Source organism: Xyrauchen texanus, chromosome 28 (assembly GCF_025860055.1).
Source record: "Xyrauchen texanus isolate HMW12.3.18 chromosome 28, RBS_HiC_50CHRs, whole genome shotgun sequence".
NCBI classification, from domain to species: domain Eukaryota; kingdom Metazoa; phylum Chordata; class Actinopteri; order Cypriniformes; family Catostomidae; genus Xyrauchen; species Xyrauchen texanus.
This window is the reverse complement of record NC_068303.1, coordinates 9536745-9556726: the sequence shown is the minus strand read 5'-3', so window position 1 is coordinate 9556726 and position 19982 is coordinate 9536745. Positions and strand designations below refer to the sequence as shown.

The 19982-nt window shown below is 37.6% G+C and overlaps 1 protein-coding gene across 3 annotated transcripts in view; it reads right to left on the bottom strand.

Moving 5' to 3' along the window:
- Positions 1-1805: 1805 nt before the first annotated feature.
- The window catches only part of LOC127622163 (calcipressin-2-like), an 83463-nt gene continuing 65286 nt past the window's right edge, over positions 1806-19982 (bottom strand). For 2 of the 3 annotated variants that reach the window (XM_052096136.1, XM_052096137.1), the window contains exons 4-5: positions 19163-19334; positions 1807-4461 (exon numbers count right to left, since the gene is read on the bottom strand). In XM_052096136.1, coding sequence (XP_051952096.1) covers positions 4307-4461; positions 19163-19334 — 327 coding nt within the window. In that variant the 3' untranslated portion in view covers positions 1807-4306. Of the gene's footprint in view, positions 4462-19162; positions 19335-19982 lie in introns of all 3 variants that reach the window. The other variant, XM_052096138.1, reaches the window with a different exon arrangement.

Below are 19982 nucleotides of genomic sequence, written 5' to 3'. Positions count from 1 at the left end.
GCCCCAGAGACAGGAAAACGAGCTGTGGTGAAGGGCAGAGCGCGCGATTCAACATGCATTCTATAACTGCGCGCGGACAACACAAAAGGAATGCACTTAATATTAAATCTACAGAGAATTGGCTAATTGAAATGGATGGGGAAGAATTTAAAACTCTCAAACTGCTAGACAGCCCTGATATTATAAACAGCACTATGCATCAACATCAATTATAAGGCTTTTTAGAATGTACATTATCACCCTTACAAAAATGTATCTTGTTTATTCTATAGTAACACAGTGACAGAAAAGTTATAGTTTCATATTAAATCTGTTAGGAGGAATCAATTTAACTCAGTTTGTATTATTATTATTATTATAAAAAAATTCAATAACAAATACTAGGTTATAAAACACTGACCTAACTAATGATGAGGAGCCTTCCATTGTGGTTATGGCTCTATTATTAGGCTACCAATGTCAATTAAATAGTTGAAGAATTATGACTGGAAAAAGTAAGGGCAAAAGTAAAAATTGTAGAATGAAGGGCTTCAAAATCTGGATCCACATGAATTTTAGATAAATTATAGACAAAGTTTTCTACCTGTTCTTATGAACTGGCCCTGTTTACCTTCAGATATTTCAAGATATGACAAGATATAGTAAATAAATTATTAAGAGCCTGCTGAAAGGAAAACGATATTTCGAAAGGACACAATTATTTTTACTGGAAGCACAGTCCCAGCTCAGTAAAGTGGTTCACTCATACTGTAGGTACTATCAGAATATTAACCATACCTTGAATAAAAATAAGGTCTCATAGCACTTTAAAAGTAAAAGATTTTCAATGTAAAAATGAAATGCAGTTTAGTAATTCTGTTAATTAGTAATTAATTACAATTATGTAACCAACCAACTTTGTGCTTGTGGGTGAGCTTGGTACCTCAGCCACCACTGAAGATAATTTTTGGACCCAGGAAACCCTGGTTTTGAAATAGCGTATGGGTGTTTTGAAATAGTTAATGGTAGGTAAATTGGCGTAAGTGAGCCAAAAATAAATAAATAATGAAATAGAATATATACACAGTATATATATATTTATATAAATGCTTTGCCTTGTATGTCTTGCCGTGGTGTTAGAAATTAAAGATAGAATGTCTAGTATCAAGTACATGTCCTGAGTATTTAGAAATACTTTCAAAAAACACTTCTCAAGAGTGAGTCACAGTCCAGAAATGGCATCATGAAACTACCTTCAGCTGGCTGTAAACTCTTACTAAATATGAGTCTGAATGAACACATTTTTTAAATAGAACTACAACACTGTGTCGTCAGAGCACAAGACTCACCGCACGGACGTTGCTTCAATAATAGCGGGTGAGAGAATTCGAGAATGCACAATTTTGACTGACTGGTTTTGCATCAGCCTCTCCCTAAAATCTAACCGACAACATGTTTTAAGGGTTAAAGAGAGGAATGGTCCTTGTAGATTATATATATATATTTTACAGCCTAATTCATTTTTGTTAAACAATTAGTTGGTTATTCAATCATTAAATATTATAATCAATATTCATATCTTTACAAAAAAGTACTGTGGTTGTACATAGGTACAGTGATGGTATCCGAAGGTAATACCATGGTACAAAATAATACACATATTCCTGTACTAAGTCTATCATTATTTTTCATATTTCACATTCATGACATTTATGGAACATTTGTACATGTCCACAACATGGTATTACCATGGCATCATGTCAACAAAACAATGGTTGTACCATAGTACGTTTTCATTTAAAAATCCAAGTTAACACTGTCATTAGACCACACCAGAGGTTTAAAACCAAACTTTTTTTTAATACTAACAAAGAATCATCTCAACTACTTGTACATGGCTACCATGAATATTTGTACAAAAATGCAGTAAAAATATTATTGATTAATATATACAGATATGTCTCCTTAGTGTCGGCAGGCAGGACGTATATGTATATGACAGGTACACCAACGATCTTGCACGAGTATACACAATACAGCTATTGTTTCCCAACATCAGTGACACTAACTCCAGATCAAAAACTTTAAGAACAGAGATAATATCATGTCTTCAGGAGTACATGAATAAAAGGAAATACAGTTACTGAATGATACGGTGTACAGTCATGTGAATAAGAAAGTGCAATACAGAACAATACAAAAATCTTAAATTACATGACAGTAAGGAAGGCTGGCAGCATGTGAGACAGCAACAGAATTTGTTGATCATGACAAGAGCCTATGGGAATAGCTGATCGGCCAAGCAGGCAAAACTAATTGGAGGGGGGAAATTCAAGGCAGTGGACGGTAGGTATCAGTTGTTTTAAATTACTCTCATCCCTTTCTTTTAAACATTTATCATATATACATGTTCTGGTACAATGTATATCTGTTGGTTTCAGGTTCCTCTAACACTAGAGTGTGCATTGCTAACCTGAATGTCTCTTCAATTGTGAGCACTAAATCAAATAAGGCTTGAGATTGCATAAGCACAATGAAAGAGCTGTGTGTCACAATGTTTACTGTGATGTCATAATAGTACATTAAGTACCCTGTTTCCAGAACTGCTTCAGTAAAACTGCAAAGTGTGAACACTGCGGGATGGGACGTTTCAAATAACTGGCAACCCATCAGTGTTTTGACTGAAAGAACAATCCATTACAACAGGGATTTGGGGAAACATAATTAACAGGTTAGGAAAGTTGACATTGATTGTGGCTACCCTTAACACATTATGAACACTGAACAACAGACACTCAAGCCTGATAACCTCCTTAAAGTTACAAAACCAACATACTCATGTACATAATACTTAAACGTAGGTCAGTCAAGTTTCACAGTAATCACACGTCACAGTGTTGATGTATTTGTCTGGGATTTAGGAGTCATTTATAGTCTTGAAGAAGTTTAAAATCATTAAACATACAACCTTTATACTGTAATTAACAGTTTTCTAAGCTTGGTGCTTTTGTGGTGTGTTTGCAGACTGCATGGGTTGTATAGTGCCTAAAATCTATCGCTATGGTTTGCAGAGCTGACAAAGATTCATGCCTTCACGTGGATACATAAATCTATATATTTATGTTAGATAAATCTGTAAATGACGTAGGCACACCAAAAGATATTGGTTGAATAAGAAAAGTTGACATCACCCACCCTTCTTACATTTGTTATTTGTCACCCACTGTGTAATAGCACTTGGAAGATCTGTCTTACTCAAACTTAATAACTTTACATAATGGCTTCATGCATACAGGTTTTCTTTCACATGAACTTGCTCGTGAATGAAGTCTCACAAGACTGCAAGAAAACCCATGGATGGATGTACTCTGACAACTACATTAAACTCTAGAAACAAGTAACCATGCATATCACAGACTTCATTAAATTATATTTGATTGCTCATTGACACATCATCTGCAATGAGAGTTTATGCAAAGAAAAAGTTATTTGTAATTTATCAGTTTCCCTCTGAAAAGGACATTATGGACCAAACACTTAGAAAACGATTTACATTGAAGAGAAGTCATAGAAGAAACAACTCGCATAGTTTCTATGGAAAGGTGAATGGGTATTTGATAAAAAAAATTCAGCTCACTGTTGAAAAAAACAAAAAAACTTTTTTCTCAAGAACACTTGACAAGAAATACAGACAATTATACACAGCAGGAAATAAAAACAAAATGCAGTTTGCTACCAGAACATGCACTAGCATGATGAGAATGATTCCTGTGGTTTACTGCACTCATTGCAAGAGTCAACAATAGAACATACTAGGGTTATTGGACAAAAATTCTGGTTTTCTGTGCCACATGCAGCGCTGGTGTTTAGCCACATTTAGAGGCTAGCATGCCCTTATGTAGAACGTACTATAATGGCTTGCTTGGTACAAATGGTACATAGTTGTGATGTAAAAGATAAGCCAGCTATCAGCCAATAGGCACATCTGACACTAGCATGTGCAATGGCCTAGGTGCCAATCAGAGACGTGGGTGAGAGCAAGGATGGGTACACAATGCCTCTAACTGGTGACCAGTTGACATTACAGTCAGATTGAGAGAGAGAAACAGAGAGTGGACAGATTTAACACAGAGTATTGCCAACATAAAAAAGAATTGTGACAGTACAATGAGGATTGTATATGTGTGTGCTGAAAAAGAAACACGGATCAGAGTCCCCAAGACCCCGGCTGTGTGTTTGCAAGTTTCAGAGGAAGGGTGGCAGAGGTCCTGTGATGGAGATGGGGGAGGTTACAAATCCTCCTTACTCTCTATTGTAGCTGTAGAGTTCAGTGCGAAACAGGCAGGTCTGGGCGTCGGGTCTGGATAATTTTTGGTTTAGGGTTGTTATTTGGTTCCTCCTCCTCGTCCGTGTCACTGTCACAGACGTGGACGACCACACTAGGCGTAGACTCCGTGCCAGCATGAAGCTCAAATTTATCACCTGTGTGTAGAAAGGAGAAAAATGTATCAGTCTCTGCTAAACCTAATGAGCTATAGGGGGAAATAAAAACCCTTGAAACTCCACATCTTCTTTTACATAGAAGGACCATGCTAATTATTAAGCTAATTATTACTTATACTGCGTTGCATTGAACAGTCGCCTTTGACTTGGGTATTAAATTAATATTCCAGGTTCAATACAAGTTAAGCTTAATCTAAAGCATTTTTTGCATAATGTTAATTGCAACAAAAATGAATTCCAACTTGTGCCTCCTTTTCTTTATATATATAAAAAAAAAAAGCAAACTCTGGGTTACAGTGAGGCACTTACAGTGGAAGTGAATTGGGCCAATCTATAAACATTAAACATTCGAAAGTATAGTCACAAGACGTAAACAATATGTGTGCTAACACGATTTTAGTGTGTCAAACTCGCTTACAAACCTTCTCTTTGTAAAGTTATGTCCAATTTTACAACTTCAGTGCCATGCCATGTACTATAAACAAACAACAACAACAACAACAACAAAAGAACAACCCAAAATACTACACAAGTTTTAAAAGAAAATGCTTCAAATTTTTGCCTTTAAACCCTCCAAAAACTGTCCGCATTCACTTCCATTGTAAGTGCCTCACTGTAACCTTGATTTTTGCTTTCTTCGAAAGAAAAGGAGGGACAAGCCTGAATAATCTTTAGTGGTAATCAGCATTATGCAACAAATGATGTTGATTGAGCTTAACATATATTGAATTTGACACTCATGAAGATGTACATGTTATACAATGACTTTAAGAAAATACAATTCATTAATGTGTCAAATTTCTTACATGTTTTACATTATATTTAGCAAACATTTGCAGAAACAACTGTGTAAAGTCATACACATGCAAAACTAATATTGCCATTTTGCTTATTTCTAGGTCATCATCAAGCCTCAGACAATGGAACGCTTTATGGTCAGAAGTCAGAGATATCAAGTAGGAATTGCCCATGTCTGACATTGAATGGAATGCAGCATTATAGTCATTTGACATGTAATACTAAAAATAAGACCTAGAGGGAGCTCTCTATCTAGACCTCAATCTGAGAAGAATCATTGGTGGATATTTTAGGTTGTCGTAACTGCAGTCGCAGCCAGTGAAAGACTGCAAAGATCAATAGCATTATTACTCTTATACACAGAATCCATTTGGAATAGTCAGACTGATGCTCCATATCTAATACTGATGTGAAACGCTCTGTAAAACTACCAGAATGGAGCTCTGTTCACCTTGCAATCCACAGAGCCTCAGTCAAAGTGGTCTGCAGGGGTTTCTATAGTTTGGGTAATTCAATTAAATTAAGTTTTGCATATCTACATCTTTCTCCTTCCCGGCTGCATGAGGGCTGGGAAGTGGGTAAAATTTGAAATGTGCAGGGTCAAAATGCTGTGCTTGTATGTGTGTTTTGCAGGACGGGAGCTGAATCAAAGTTTACCCCTGTGCCCTTGGGCGGCATGAGTGTGCAGTGTCCATAGGATCCAGCGCACACTAATAACCTCTTATTTTGGTCTCTCTGAAAGTCTATGCCTTGCACTTTCTCTTTTTCCTTGCGTTTATTCATTACTATCCTGTGCTTTCTCACATTATCATTTTCAAGCACAAAAACATGTACACATCAAAACCTGTTTATGACTGTTTTCACCTAATTTCGCTTTCAGTTACGTGCCATGTTTTATTCATTCTAAACACACTCCACAATTCCACAGCTACGTTCCTACAAATTTACAATCCATTCCTCACTCGCATTCCTCTTCTCTTTCCTTTCCTCCACAGTGCTCTCTTGCATAGTCTCCTGAGGGCTCAGCCTCTCTCCGAACCTGGGCATGACGTCAATGCTGCATATTGACGTCAAGAGTCAGACAGTCAGAGAGAAGGAGAGGCAGAGAGAGAGAGAGAGAGAGAGAGAAATCAAGCTAATTACTGCAGAGATTAAGCAAAAATATGTCTTCAAAAAGTCTTCCTAGACCTGCATAGTAATCTTTATAAATCCTACTGAAGAACACAATTTTTGCATTTGGCATTTGCAAGTTTCCTATAATCGAAACCCTTGACACTGGCATTGCTAGAGTCATGTTCTACCAATATTGTCCTATTGCGTATGTCTATATATACTTTATTTTCTATTTACATTTTATTTGTATTCTATTTTTTCCTTGCTGTATTGTTTGTGCACTGGAAGCTCCTGTCACCAAAACAAATTTATTGTATGTGTGAGTACACTTGGCAATAAAGCTGATTCTGATTCTGATTAGGGCAGTGGTGGCTCAGTGGTTGAGGCTCAGGGTTACTGACTAGAAGGTTGGGGGTTCAAGCCCCAGCACCACCAAGCTGCCACTGTTGTGTCCTTGAGCAAGGCACTTAACTCCAGGTTGCTCTGGGGGGGATTGTCCCTGTAATAAGTGCACTGTAAGTCGCTTTGGATAAAAGTGTCTGCCAAATGCATAAATGTATGATTAACCAGCAAGACTTCCTTGGTTATCCAACTTCAACAGACAGACTATTCTGGTCGACCAGCTTCACTTTATCTGGTGAACAGCGTGGACTATGCTGGTTCACCAGTTACACCTGCATCAAACCAGTACTAAATATCATAAACCAACTTGGAACAGCATTGAAATTCATGCTGATCAAAATTGGCCATTTTAGCAAGGAATATAACATTTGTGGTAATGTAACACAGCCGTCCCTGATAACGCAAGATGAGCTGCTATTTACAGCCATGAAAACGACTCTTTATTAAAACAGCAGTGATCTCTTTGGCATGTGGAGCACATCTCCCCAGCTCTATCCTCCAATTCATGAGCACCGCTCATCAAGAGCTGTGCGTGTGTGCATCACAAGATTGTACCACTGAAGACCCATCATCAAGGAGAGAGACGGTGAACGAGTAAGGCCGAGGAAAGGACAGATGGATTTAGTCTAGTTAGTGTAGATTCAGTGGGTTAGCACAGGGAAAATATGAGGGTATTTTAAGCACATTCTTTCGAAAGAGGGTCAAAACACTTCACTGCTCTACATCCTTTTAAAGGCCTCTTCTTCAAAATCACAAATGACAATTCTGCATTCCTTAGCAACCATCCAAAAATAAACTCCTCTTCTGATTAAAAAAAAGGTAACTCTGTAATGTGGGAACAGCATGGGACTGTACAAGCAAGAGGGAACTAGGGAAGACAATCAATCTGATCAGCACAGCTACAAATTGAATAAAAGCCAGTGAATGGATAATGACTCACACAAATTGTTTTGTATTTGGTGTCAGCCATCTGCCACTATGATTGAAAATATCCCCAAATAAATAGTAAAAAGTGACATGCTATGCAGTACCTTGATCCATTGTGTCTCCTCGGAAATGGATATTAGCCACAGAGATTATATATATATATATATATATATATATATATATATACACACATATATACAGTACTGTGCAAAAGTCTTAGGCACATAAGATGCTTCACAAAATAATTTGTCTTTATATTTTCTGCTAATGTGTGTCAATAGGAAATACATTTTAGACTCCCAAACATGTCTTTTGAGAATAGAAGAACGGGGAGCCCTGCAACAGATGGCATCGTTCCTACAGAGTCCCCCATTGAATATTGAGTCAGACATCCTCACTACAACATTTTTCCAAGTGCCTAAAACTTTTGCACAGGCTCTCTCTCTCTCTCTCTCATAGAGAGAGAGAGAACTGTATCTCTAATACAATGTTAAACTGCCAGCAGCAGGTGAAGCCACCGGAAGTGTTCGAGCGGCCATCTTGGTACGCCCAAACTACAATAGGGCATCGATGACTGACAGGCGACAATACCCGTTTCACCATCTCCGACCTGTGGTTACGACAGCTGCATATCGCCCTCTAATGACTAATATTCGTTATGAGGGAGAAGGTATACGCGGATCGTGATGTCAGGGCATTCACCTGCCCCAGCCTATAAATGCAGCACAACTATCACCAAAGGAAGCGGGAAAACTGTCCACAAGTTGTAATGCAAGTATGAAAAGCTGTAATATTTGCTTGTTTTGGGGTAACATGTCCGTTTGCCTCAGAGGTTCCTTAAATCGTCAAACCGGGATTTTTAATTTGCCTTAAATGCCCGGGATTTGCCTGTTTTAATATTGAAGTGCTCACTGTTGTCATACATTGATACATTACATGTTCGTTTACCATATAAACCTACCTTATCAGTTTAATTTAGCCAGTTTTGCATGGCTCCCTCATGCGCTATGCGTGAGAGAGAGAGAGAGAGAGAGAGAGAGAGAGAGAGAGAGAGAGAGAGAGAGAGAGAGAGAGCGAGCGAGAGCGAGCGAGCGAGCGCACACGTTCTTATTAGTAACCGCAAGAAAAAGGCACATTTTGAAAAACTTGATTGGGCTTTCAAGAAACAGGAAAGAATCCAGACTTTAAATAAATAATTACTGGTGTGGGATTTTTGCGTTTTAGGGATTTATATGCAGATATAAAATCAGTGATTGAATGATTAATGCTTACTCATTGAAATGAGAAGATTTCCTATTAAGTCAATTGGGATATTGAAACGTTTGAGCATAGCAATATGGCTGCGAAGTGGCTTCAATGATATGACATCATGAGCAATCCAGTTTTTTTATATATCAGTGATATTTGCTAGTTACATTTGCCAGCCAAACAGGTGATTATCCTCAACAGACAGAATTAAATGTTTTAGAGCAGAGCGTAACTATGAAAATGTATATTCATTATAGAATTTTCCATGACTTTTAAAGACCCCATGAAATCGACACTTGCATTTTTCTTTCCTGTGTTGCTATATTTCCACCTGAAATAGAAAGGGGACATCTCCAAGGGCTTTTACATTTTTAGAAGTAGCCAGTGGTCTTTTGTTACATCACAGCCATGAACCAATCAGCACATTTACATGCATATTCTTACCCTCATTTCTTGTATCATGTTAACACCTTTATCAGCACTCTTATCCAAAGTATGCAAGTGTGTGTGCATGCCTGTTTACATTTTGATGTCAAAAGCAGAGAATAACTTGATTCCTAAGCTCATGTAAACATATTGCTAGTTGCTAGTCAGTTGCAGGTAGTATTTGAGAAGGGACATTCTCATTCTAGAGGGTATTTGTATGGTCAAAAGCCTGTGCAGAGCAAGATGAGTCATTTATATTTTTGTCCATTTTCCCAGAAGATAGAGAATTCATTTTAAATTCTTAAGGTTTGTTTTGTCCATTGTTAGGAGTGCATGGATGGATGGATATGGATGGCTTCAAAGCTAAAAGGCATGGATTAAAAGCCACAAACCTTTATTCATGGGGTCTTTAAAGGGGCATTCAGTAGTTCTCATAAGCATTGCTCTTCTTCCTGTACATTAAGTACCAATATGAGTGTTACAATAGTGGTGTTACACGCTATACTAACATTTATCGACATGGATCAGCACGATTGTCTCTGCTGCCCCCGCCAGCGCTGGAATATCATTCGCATCTTGAAAATGTCTGAGTTTGAGGTGATTTCTAAAGTTATTAAATACTACTATAATATGATTGCTTTGCCTAAAAACAAAATGACAGAATTCAAGCTAACAGATTTCTACATTTAAAGACAGATTATTGTTGTCCCTCATATCAATAATCTTTGGAGACTGTCTACATTTCACATTATTTTTAAAGACAGTTATTACCATTATTAGAGATCTGCTTGGTCTAAAATAAACCTCAATTCTATAGCGATCCAGAATGTCATGGTGAACGAAAGATTAGAATTTTCTTTGATTATCAAATTTAGCATGTCCATAAATACTGTATTTGAAGAACTCAATCATCTAGTTTCCAAGCAAACCAACGTCATGTTTTACTCAAAATCCAAAAAATCTATAATTTCTAACCTGTCCAACAAAAAAGAAGCAACATTACTACTCAGGTTTTTCTCCATCATCAAATCTTTCCAGCTTGTGTATGCCGTACCGAAGTTTTCTCTACATTCTTTCTGTCTTCTTGCTTCTGACCTTTTTCACTTCTTCGGCAGTATAGCAACTGAATCTCCTGTTGTCTCCACTTCTAAAGCAAGATAATAAGTATGTTCCATTGTGTTCTTTTCGCTCTTCGTGTCACCAGACCTCACTGTGCTAAGCATAGACACATGTATCTACATAGGCAGCAGCCAATGAGCGTGAGGATTCTCTTCTTTGATGTTTAGTGAAACACAGCGGTTTCCCAAAAGCATCTTAAACCAACTATGGTCGCAAGGTCCATTGCTACAAACGTAGTTCAATGATTTGGTGTTTCCCGAAACCGTAGAACAGCATTGCAAAGTTGTGTGGTTGGAACTACAGTTCTCCACCTGTGGTTAGATGCATAGTTCCTTGTTAGTTTGCTGTGTGGACATTATTTAACTTCACTGAGGATTTTATATCTTTTATTCCATATATATATATATATATATATATATTTCATTTTGCATTTAAATGCATTTAAGAAAACAATTTATTCCGGGGTTTTGCAGAAAGAGGAGTTCTGAAAACATCATGCAAATGCGGCTGTTTAAGGGATTAAAAGCTGGTAAAGGAAAGCGCTTTAACACACACGGTTTCTGTACACACAGCTCCGTGTCCATGTTAGTGCACAAGTGGCGTTTTTGGCTGCACTCCAAATGGGATAGATCAGCCTCCGAAGGGCATTTCAAAGAGAGAACAATCATAATAGGTAGGCTGTAATATAGCTTCAAACTGAATTTTCAGTAAAAAATGGCTTAAAAAGTCAGTTCCAAATGATGGCTTTGCACACCCCACATGCTTGGCTCCAGGTCTCTTATCTAAGTGTCCACAGATGCAGCAGGAATATTTCATTAAGTCTTTTTGTTCTCTCAGGGTGAAGCGGCTAGCGGTATGTGCCTTGTAAACAGGGCAGGGAACAACAAAAGCATTTTGCTTTAATGAGCTAGAGTTTATGCTGTGCGTACATGTATTGTTGTATTGTACATTTTCAGTGTGAGCCAAACACAGCCTCTCCAGCACAAAAGTGTGTATGGAAAAAGAGTGGCAGAAACACACACACATGCTTAACAAAGAAAAAAGCTTCCTTCCACAACAACCACAATCATTATTGCCTTCCGACAGCAATGACTGTCTAACACAGTCATGGTTCCTGGGCTGAATGGGGTGTTTGTTTAGCTTGCCACATGGTTTCACTTGAGTACTGTTGATTGCTTACCAGTTTGTACTGTCTCCTCTGTTCTTTAATTGCGTTCAACTGCTATTAACATACTGCTGTGTGACTGAAGCCCATCATGAGCTGACAAGGTCACTTCTAAAAGTTTGAGGCATTGAAACATCAGAGCACGAATCGTGATTAATTCACATATCTCATTTGATATATCATCCTCAGCACTTGCTCTCAGATAGCTTGATCCCTGCAGAAAAAAACTGCTTAAACCAGCCCAACGTGGTTAGCTGGCCTCACAGCTTGGCCAAGCTGGTTGGGCTGGTCTGGCAGCTAAACACCACTGTAGCCAGGCTGGGAGAGCAACAAAACAAACTAAATACCAAATTGGCCAGGCTGGAAGGCCAGATTAAACCTGCTAAAACCAGAAATCCTCCCCAGGCTGTTTTTCTTCTTTAGCAGTGTTATTTTAATACATGGTAAAACGGGTTTGTATTAAGACTTTACATGCACCCATTCATGTTAAGTCTTCTTAAGTAATACAAGACCTTAAAAGGCAATTAAGAGATAATCAATAACAGTGATGTACTGCTCTACTTTAAATTCAGATTTTATTGACACAAGATTAATCAAGTTGCTTTAGGATTTAAGTAGAGAACTGTTCGTTTAATGTGTCAAATGAAGCCAGCCTGATCTCTGAGGTGTGATTTACCCGCCCTGCATTATGATTCAGATTAATCAAATGAAAACAAATAAACACTCAAGATAGAAGAATCTTTATCCTCAGGCAATTCAGGATGTAATTTATGCATTTCATAATTTTTGCTTGATTTTAGAAATGTGATAGAAGCTAAATTAAGTTATGTGTAGTTACGGGATAGCGCGACGAAGTAGCAAAAGCTCAGGATTGATAAAAGTGCTCTTGAGTAAGACACTTGAAGGAATATTCTGGGTTCAAAAGTTAAACTCAACAGACAGCATTTGTGGCATAATATAAAATAAAATAATTTTGACTTGTGCCTCCTTTTCGTAAAAAAAAAAAGAAAAAAAAGAAAAAAAGAAAAAATCTGGTATTTACAATGGAAGTGAATGGGGCCAATCCTTAAACATTAAAATACTCACTATATCTAAAGTATAGCCACAAGACAAAAACCATATGCATGATTTTAGAGTGTTAAAATCACTTGCTAACCTTTTCAGTGTAAAGTTATAGCCAATTTTACAACTTCGTTGCAATGATGATGTAATGTCAACAAACCCTAAATCGACTGTAAAAATGTCAATTTAAACAACTTTACAAATCAAATAATACGTGAGTTGTAACAGAATAAATAATGTAAGTGCTTTTATAAAATTATAAGCTTCACATTTTCGCCTTTTTGAAACGCTCAAAAATGTGCCCCTTTCACTTCCATCGTAAGTGTCACACTGCAGCTTCGATTTTGCTTTTTTTAAAGAAAAGTCAAAATTATATTTTTGTGGTAATTAACATTACGCCACAAATACTGTCAATTGAGCTTATCTTGTATTGAACCCAGAATATTCCTTTAACCCCAAAAGGTCTACTTGGATTGTATTTAGTAATTTAAAATAAATTAATTTCTTAATATTGTTTTTAGGCATGTGTTATCATCAGCTCATGTATTCCATCATGTGCTTGTTCCTGTAACTTAACAGGTGAAGAATGGTGCTGGCAACAAGAAAGCTGTGGGTTCGGTTTCCAGGTAGAATATAGTGGATAACATTGTGTTTCCTAAATTTTTCCAGTGACAAGTCATCTCTCTGTACGTTGCAGGATTAAAAACCATGCGGTCAAAAAATGTCTTGCCACATTTCGTTGTCAGTTAGGACAGACATTTACATGTAAGTGATTAGGGATGGGATGATATGGTTATCTCACGATTCAGTTTGATATACTATATGAGGTTCAAAATTCTATATAATCTCTATTCGAACACATAAATTACAAAATATGACAGAATTTATTTTATTTTCAGATTTTTTTTTTTTTTTTAGCAAAATGCTTATAGTTTCTCATAAAAAATAAAGTTCTTTAATACACAATTTTAAATTCTCAAAGTTTAAATAATAAGAGTTGCTCATATAAATTTTTCTATAAAAAAAAGATAAAAAACAATAAACTTTCAGAAATAGTGGGCTACATTCAGGCTGATCAGTGCAGAACAACCAAAAACCTATCCTAAAAAGTATGTGTAAGTGTATATATATATTTTAATAATTAGTTTGTCATCATCATTATAATCAAAATGTAACTTTTTAAAAATAAAAAAATTCTACATTATATAAAAAAATATATATTTTTTTAATATTTGAGTTTTCTTAACTTGCATACAAGTCAGACATTTGATTAAGAATTCTATTTTTGAGTGAACTGGCTGGATAGATGACTCTTGGCAAAGCTTAAAATAATATTATGAATTCCAAACAAAAGTCCATCGACCTAGAAAATAGTCCCACTTCAAAAGGACTATTTGGACCAATGTAAAGATAAAATAATAAACTTCAAATTTGTTTTCGTACACTACGGTAAGTTTGTTTCATATTGCAGCTCCAAAAGCTTTTAACAGTATGTAAAGCGTTTGTCTGAACAGTGTTGTAACACTTTGACAAGAAATGACTCATCTGTTTACATGGGACATAACTCCATGTAACAGTATATTAGTATATACTTTATCCCCCTCCCGGCTGATTAGCCCATTTCAGGGCCGACTGTGTGTCCTCTTAGCCCAGCCCCACCCTCCTTGTCAAACTCCTCCATCGCAGACTCAGGCCGGGGGAAACCCTGGCATGATGCACGCCCGTCCCCTGTCTTCCTGGAGGGGGGCGTTGACCTTCAGGCCGTGTTTGCCGGCAGGTCTTCCCCGCCTTTCTGGAGCCCTGGGAGAGACGAAGGGAGGGAAAGAGCTAGGCGGAGCAACAGAGAGAGAGAGAGGAGAGAGAGAAAAACTTGCTCGCCACTTCCTGGACACGATGTTGCTCGGTCCTCAACCACTCCTCCCCATTGTCGGATGGCAGTGGTTCCTCCGGCTGTCGGCGGCCAGCAGCGACCACTCCATCCTCAAGCAGAAGGCCGCGGCTGCTCCCCTGGCGGATGGCAGCGGCGAGGAATCCGCGGCAGCACATCCCACCTCCCTCTCGGGTTCGGCACCACTGCAACAGTCTAAGAATGGGCGAGGAGGAGGCGGGAACCGGCTGAACAATAAACATAAACTTTAATTATTTAAATGAACTTAAAACAACATGAAACATAAGGACACCGACACGCATGCAACGTGGCTGTGTGCATCTCTCTCACTCGAACTGGCGCCTCCAGCTCATCATTATCCCCCTCCCGGCTGATTAGCCCAATTCAGGGCCGGCCGTGTGTCCTCACGGCCTGGCCCGCCCTCCTCCTCGTCACACTCCATTACATAAATAAAATAGGGTAAAACATCAGTTATGCTTAAACATCCCCCATAACTATTTAGACTGAGCCAGACAGAGGGAGATTTAGAATTCAGCAGGATGTTTTCATGGGATTCTGAAATTGATCTCTTTGGGGTTTTGATGGCTGTGAGTCCATAATGCCAAATGTTCCTACTCCATAATCCCCAAACGCCTTTAACACTGTCAGCTAAAAATAGATCAACCAGAGGGTGACATTCAATATCGACCTGGTTTCATAAGGGATCAACAGCCAACCAGACCATTTAGGCCTGTACCATGATGTACTCACGTGCTAGCCATGATCTTAACTGCTTAGTTGCAGAACGAGGCAAGATGGCCAGAATGTGCCAAACAGCTGCTCAAATGGGAAGACAGGACAAAATGTTTGACAGAGAAGTAGATGGATTAGTCAGAGTGATATAATCCTGACAAATATAGACACATTATGAGAAACCGCAAGGCTTTCTTATGAGTATGTTTAAGGATATGCTGTTTTTAAAAGTACTAACAATATCTTTTAGTTTTTTTCCTTGATTTAATATTTATTTTTTATAGCTCATACTGTAGGTTTCTCTTTCGTAATTCATGCCTTCATGGAGTTCTCAGTTGTGTTTAATTTAAATATCTACTTTCTTAATTGTTTCTCCTAAAATCGTGTAAAAATAGACACAAATCAGTCAATTGTGACATTCAGTATGGTAAATGCATAGAGCTATAAAATGTATGTGGATAGCATAGCCAAGATAATTAGGTGCTTTTAGGAATGAGAAATGTTTATGTGCATATTGAAATCTCAGATTTTATATTTGGCAATTCTGAGCTCAATTTGAGATACTGTTGAGATCTCTTCTGATAATCTAGTGGAGACACATGTTTTCTAAGTAGAAAAATCAGAGAAGCTAAAGACTAAATCTGAAGTCTCCATACGCCCTGCATTTATTCTCATTGCTGTCAGGAATAAACAATTGAGATATTGAAGCAAACTCGTTGCATATGAACATGACAATACATGTAAAACACACATATATGACATGTACAGTACTGTATGATACTGTATGGATGTTCACTGATATAAGATATGCCAAATACTGTACTTGTACATGTATGCGACGATACCAAATAAACACATACTGTATATTACTATGAATTTGTACACATAACATGTATGGATAATCTATAATTTTGCCAGATTAAACCTGGTGGACATCATGGGTGCAAAGCAATTCTTAGCTGATGTTTTAGAATGTGGAGGCAGCCAAGAAGTCAGTAGATAGCAGAAGATCCTGTCTGCATTGTTTATATGAGGTCACTGAGAGACTGACCTGTTTATATGTCTGTAATGGTGAATATGATATTTATGAGGCAAGAGTCAATGATGGCAGATCTGCCTGTCCATTTTACATGACTGACATGGTAAAAGCAGGTCACTATAAAGGAGTTTCTCTGCTCTCTGCTATTTTATATAGCAGAGAGCTCTCGTGCTCTTTCTAGGATGCGCACTGAATTGTAAAGCACTGATGCAACATACCCGGCCTAAAATTAGCTGTCCTAGTAACTCAAAGGATGTAGGTTGTTCTCTATTAACTAACACTATTCTACCACTGAGAAAGGCACAATATTATTACCATGGCTTTTTTTGGATATGACACCAAGGCAATGGTATATATATATATATATAGCAATGGCATATATATTTACTCTATTATTATGTTACAATGGGATTTAAAGTACCTTGGAGTAATATGTAAATACCATGGTACAGAGGGGCCCAAAAGTATGAGAATTAATGCTAGTGAAATGCTCCTATTTTGTATTTTTCTCATTTAATATATTTTCCCTATTATAAATGATATTATCCGCATAAACAAAATTGAGGAAAATGTACATGAATAAGACTTTATTAGTTTTTTCCCCCTTTTGCTTTAATGACAGCATGCACTCAAGCTGGCATTGGCTCACAAAAACAAAACAAAAAAAGGCTGAAATTGATTCCGTTGTGGACAGTGGTTCCACATGTTTGAAATAAGTTTTCTTAACTTAAAATTAACTGTGTAATCTCAACATAAACACTTGTGTAGAAAGAACCTAGTTGAATTGGGTAAACCCAACAAAATTAGACGTGTCAATTTAACTCAATTAAATCTCTTTAATTACTTTATTTACAAACTAGTGAAAGTGAATATTAGCATGACAAATACACACTCGTAGGAAACAATACACTGTGTAGTTTAGTGACTACTGTATACTATGGTTAGCACAGCATTTGCTCAACTAAGCGAACAATGAATTTCATGTGTTACATCCACCAGTCCTTATAGTTAGCTCAAGCTCCACTCTTCACATTTGGGTAACCCCCAAAACTCCAACATAATAGAACATCTTCTAAATCACAACCTAACAAAATATGAAAAACTAACAACTGTCCCCTTCTACAGTATTTTCATCTTGCACAAAAACACCTAAAATAACCATAAAATAACACCTAATTTTAACATTTACTCTCCCTATCAAGTCCCATGCAAAACATGTTAGAAATGGAAATCACCTGCCCAGTTTCATCAATGCTACATTAACACCACAAAAAGTATTCATGTAGCCCTAACTCAAATGGATTAAGTAAACTTTTATTTAAAAATATAAATGGATAGAATGCAATGAAATCAAGTACCAAATTAATTAGGTTCATTGAACAAGCAGTAAACATTTTTTTGAGTGCTTCACAAGTTTGTGCAAAACCCGATGAAGGAAATCTGACCCAACCTGGTCAATGTCAAAAATGTGCTAACATTTGATAAGTGGGCTAGAATTGGTGTAGCATCTTAAATGATTTGTCTTGATGTTACACCATAACTTATTTGCTTAACTTTTTTTTTATATATATGGAGCAAGGCACATTTGGTAATTCTTCATCTATTGAGGAAATATTAGTGGTTGGTGGTAGACAACAGGAAGACAAATCAGATAAATGATTTGGCGAACATAACTGCTCAGTTACATAACACTGAGGAAGAATACCAGTCATATCATCTGTAATTTAATACTTGATGCTATAAAAAACTCTAGCGAAAATTAATGGTGGCCCATTAATTTGTGACTGCTCACAGGAAACACACTTGAACATTTGTGCTTATTTACTCGGAGATGGCCAAGCTGATCCCAGGAGAGTTAGGGCACTCACACTCCTACTGTATGCTTGTAGGTATGTGTGGTCCATACCAAACATAGCCCCCATCAGCACTGTCAAACATCCAGATAAGCAGGAGCATCTACATGCCAGTTCTATTCAAAACACACTACAACTTAGCACAAGCACAGACTACAGTAACCACTCATCAGGGCACAGGGGGAGTTGAACACACACATATACACACCGTTGAAGGTCAGCTGAAAAAGAGCAATATTTGATTGGGAGCAGGGTAGTGAATGTAAGCACCAGCAGTGAAAAAGACAATTTAGGACAATAGCTATCCGAGTGGTAATGGATGTGGCTGATTTGAGAGGATAGGGAGCTGTAGCATGTCACTTGACATCCCAGCATGCAAGACCAATAGAAGTTCAGAGTTCAGGTGTGGACAAGATAGCACCTGGTTTATGACAGAGAGACTTTTCCTGCCAGTGCCAATAAGGGTCTATAATACCTGGAGAAAGCTTACCGTTGGCATTCCCACTCATTTCTCCTGCAGACAAAACAGCTCAAACTACCCTATTCTGGTCCCAGCCTGGTCAGACTTTTCTTTTCGTGGTTTAAGAGTGGTGTTGGTCTATTTCACAATTTTAAGTGGTACTGGTAAAACATCTATGCTATCATGAAATATGTGCAATTTATATGTTGCCGGCAAAACACTTTATTTCCTCAAAATACACGGCTACTTCTGAATTGGTTTCAATGGAAAAATATGTTTTTTACCCTCAGAATTGTGTAGTTGCAACATCATCTACCAGCATGGATCTTGCTGGATCTTGCAAGCACGCCCAACCTTGACCCTATGACCAGTGCATAATGGATCAGGCCAATACGTCAAATGGACTCGAATGGAGACCATTAAATGGGGCCAATGAGTTGCAACTGACCTGGGCCAAGCTTGGCAACTGCATACAGCAAGTCGTAGTTAATAACTGGTTTGGCTTCATCAATCTGTTGCCAGCCAACAGGAGGTGAGCCAGGCGGGGAGATGAGGAACTGTTTCGAAGGCTGGGGAGGGGCCAGGTGCAAATTTTCTCCATCAGATGTTGGGTTCTGCACCTGAAAGCCAGAAGATGCAGGTGTTAGTCCAATCAGGATTCATTTAAACAAAAAGACAGCCTTCTCCTCTACCATTTTTAAACTAGAACACTTGATCAAATGTGGTCTGACTAGAGCTTTCTCAAGTATTTTGAAAACCTGTTAAATTATAGATGAAATTAATACTTTCTTTACCACTAGATTGACTACACGAAATGGCAAAAACAATGACTGTTTTTTAAACAGGATTCCCAGACACTTTCTCATCTGTCATTGGTCTGACAAATAGATAGTTCCGGTCAAAACTCACACCATTAGTTGAGCTAATATTGCTATGTTGGGCTTTTGGATGCTTAAACAGAGTTGGGAAATCAGCCTACAAAATGGCTTAAGTATAATTGTCTGCATATTACACTGGGATAGTAGTAAGTCATTTAAAACTACAGTTGACCCAAAAATGAAAACCAAAACAAAAAAACATTCTGCATCAATAAATCACAAATTCCATTGTTTGGAACAACATCAAAACAATCACACACATCATCTTTATAGCAAATATATGCTACAACCCTAAAACTTATTGGGGCTTTGTTCTTGAACATCAACACGTTTTTGCTAATAACTACCTTCTCTACACTGCTCACATATTTAATATTTCCTTAGTTTGAA